The 2500-nt window shown below is 45.1% G+C and overlaps 2 protein-coding genes across 2 annotated transcripts in view; both read left to right on the plus strand.

Annotated features, from left to right (window-relative positions):
* Positions 1-2500, plus strand: part of LOC135819645 (uncharacterized) — an 84149-nt gene that overhangs the window by 42237 nt on the left and 39412 nt on the right. The window lies entirely within an intron of this gene.
* Positions 1-2500, plus strand: part of LOC135819639 (probable ATP-dependent RNA helicase DDX49) — an 18077-nt gene that overhangs the window by 8061 nt on the left and 7516 nt on the right. Inside the window, exons 5-6 of the mRNA XM_065332883.1 lie at positions 1418-1599; positions 1918-1969. Coding sequence (XP_065188955.1) covers positions 1418-1599; positions 1918-1969 — 234 coding nt within the window. The remainder of the gene's footprint in view (positions 1-1417; positions 1600-1917; positions 1970-2500) is intronic.

Genomic DNA, 2500 nt, shown 5'->3' on the forward strand with positions numbered 1-2500 from the left:
GAAAACAGGGGCTACACGTAGACGTACACGTGGCACGCGCACGTGTCATTTCGGAAGTTTTTCAATCCGTAACTGGCCTTGACCCACCCACCCACTTTCGAAGCTACTACGGATTGGAAAAAACTTTCGATAATTGCGGACGACCCCTAAGAACTAAATAGAGCCGTTGTCAGTTGACAAAGCCCTTTTTCTTAGTTATGAAGTTGCGTGAAGTCCATAAACTTTTATCTGATTGCATATCATGCCTTTATTATGGTCTCCAGTCCCAACCTTATTGGCCAATGTATTGCAGTAAGTCTGTAGAAACTTTAGGGACCGTCCGGGGTTTCCGATTGTTTTTGCGAAACGAAAAGTTTTAGTATTTTTCACCCCCAACCACCCTTTCTGCAGGTAAAACGCAATCCAACAAAATAGTGATTTCAATCTTCGGCACCCGGAAATAACTGAGCATTCTCCATGTGCAGTCAATAATTATTTTCAAAACAAAACTCCTAAAGCCCACCCACCCTCTAACGAAAACTTTTCGTTTTTAAAATACTATTGATAACCTTGGACGGCCTGATACACTGTATGGAAGTGCATTTGTATGCAGTGAATCCTTCCTGAAGTGCATGTTTTGACGCCCTCAACTTGCACAGCCCTTGATGCCCTGGAAGTGGTACGAATGCAGCTGGACGTACGCATGTACACGTACAGTGATGTAATCGGAGCTGGTCCAGGGTATCAGTTTTGCACATTGGGTCAGGTTTCACTGAGCGCATCTGTGTACCCGTAGTGTCTCCGCTTTCTGGTATTAAAGCCTGTCTCATATAGAGCCTGTTTTGAATAGAAGCCTGATTTTCAAGATACACTGTCGGCACATAAGCCTGGTTTTAGTGTTGACACACATAGAAATTAGGGCTGAAAGGAATATTCGAATTATTCGAATATTCGAAACATGCAAGGCGGAAAAAGAATATTCTTCGTTAAAGTAGAATAGGAATATTCGTAAATGTACAGAAACTCGCCTTTTTGACATCAATCAAGCTTATTTCAAGTTATTCGGTGCAAAATATAAGTAGGCTAATGGCTTGCCTCTTTCGATGTGTAATACCTGTACATGTAATCAGCAAGACATATGATTTTTCAAATGTCTCTCTTGTAATTGGGGTGTTTGCTCTTAATGGTCTATGGCTACCATGGATAAAACTAGGTATCCATGGAAATTGCATGGTTTAGAATATTCGGAATATTCTCCGTTTAGCATGTATTCGGAAAAAGAATATTCGTTCGCTTCATTGGGCATTTGTTTCAGCCCTAATAGAAATACTTCAATTGAATAGAAGCCTAGCGCTGACATCGGCTTCTCCAGGAACAACCCCGGCTTTAATACGCGACATAACGGCATTCCTCGTCATTTGTTGTTGCGCCTCTGCAGGTTTTGGACGAAGCCGACAGGGTGCTCGAGGAGACAATGATGGAGGATGTCAATGTGGTTCTGAAGGCCTTGCCGAAGAAGCGGCAAACTCTTCTCTTCACTGCAACCATTGAGGATCTTCTGGACGACATCGAGGACAAACCGGAGGACAAGCGGCCATTTGTGTTCATTGGAGAAAGCAGGTAGGGCTGTCAACCTTAGTGAAAATAGGCCTTCAGAAAAGTCCTGTGGAAATCTTTGTCCCAGGCATACTGTTAGTCCAGGTACCTCTTCTGGTCTTCTGTAGATGGTTTGATTTATGAAGCAGTTGCAATCTATGATTTTCGGGGACTAAGTTTCTCCTAGCAAGGAGGAGACATCTCAGCTCTCTCCCTCTCTCCCCCCCCCCCCCCCCCCCCACACACACACACACAAACATGCATGCATGCACGCTCACTCGCTCTCTCCTATGTCTTCTACCATCTCATGTGGCTCTCTGTTTGTTTGGCGTGCATGTGCAGCGAGGCTACGGTACCCACCGTCAAACAGCAGTACGTCCTTTGTCCACAACTGGTAAGTACATGTGGGAACAACAACTCATGCTGTCGCCTGGCTAGAGCTGTTTTCAAGTTGTTTGCGCGTCCAGCACTCTACTAGTAACCCATGGGCAGCAGATACTGTTTGAATGGCTTGCAGCTGTTTTTGTTTAAGGACCTTGTATGCCTGTGCGTTGTGCCTGGATGATTCCTATAGGAGGAATTGGTGTTCCACTGCACCTAATCGTTCTTTGGACCTGGCACGTCTAGTTGTCTTGCCGAAGTAGGCAGCGTTCTATCATCCATCTCGTTGTCTCTGCCAGCAGTACACGTAAAAAAAGCATGTGTTGGATCACTTGTATGTGTGTACGGGTGTATGTGTATGTGTGTACGGGTGTATGTGTGTACGGGTGTGTGTGTATGTGTGTACGGGTGTATGTGTACGGGTGTATGTGTACGGGTGTATGTGTACGGGTGTATGTGTGTACGGGTGTATGTGTACGGGTGTATGTGTACGGGTGTATGTGTACGGGTGTATGTGTACGTGTGTGTGTGTGTATGTGTGTAC

The sequence above is a fragment of the Sycon ciliatum genome, chromosome 6 (genome assembly GCF_964019385.1).
Source record: "Sycon ciliatum chromosome 6, ocSycCili1.1, whole genome shotgun sequence".
Taxonomy (NCBI): Eukaryota; Metazoa; Porifera; class Calcarea; order Leucosolenida; family Sycettidae; genus Sycon; species Sycon ciliatum.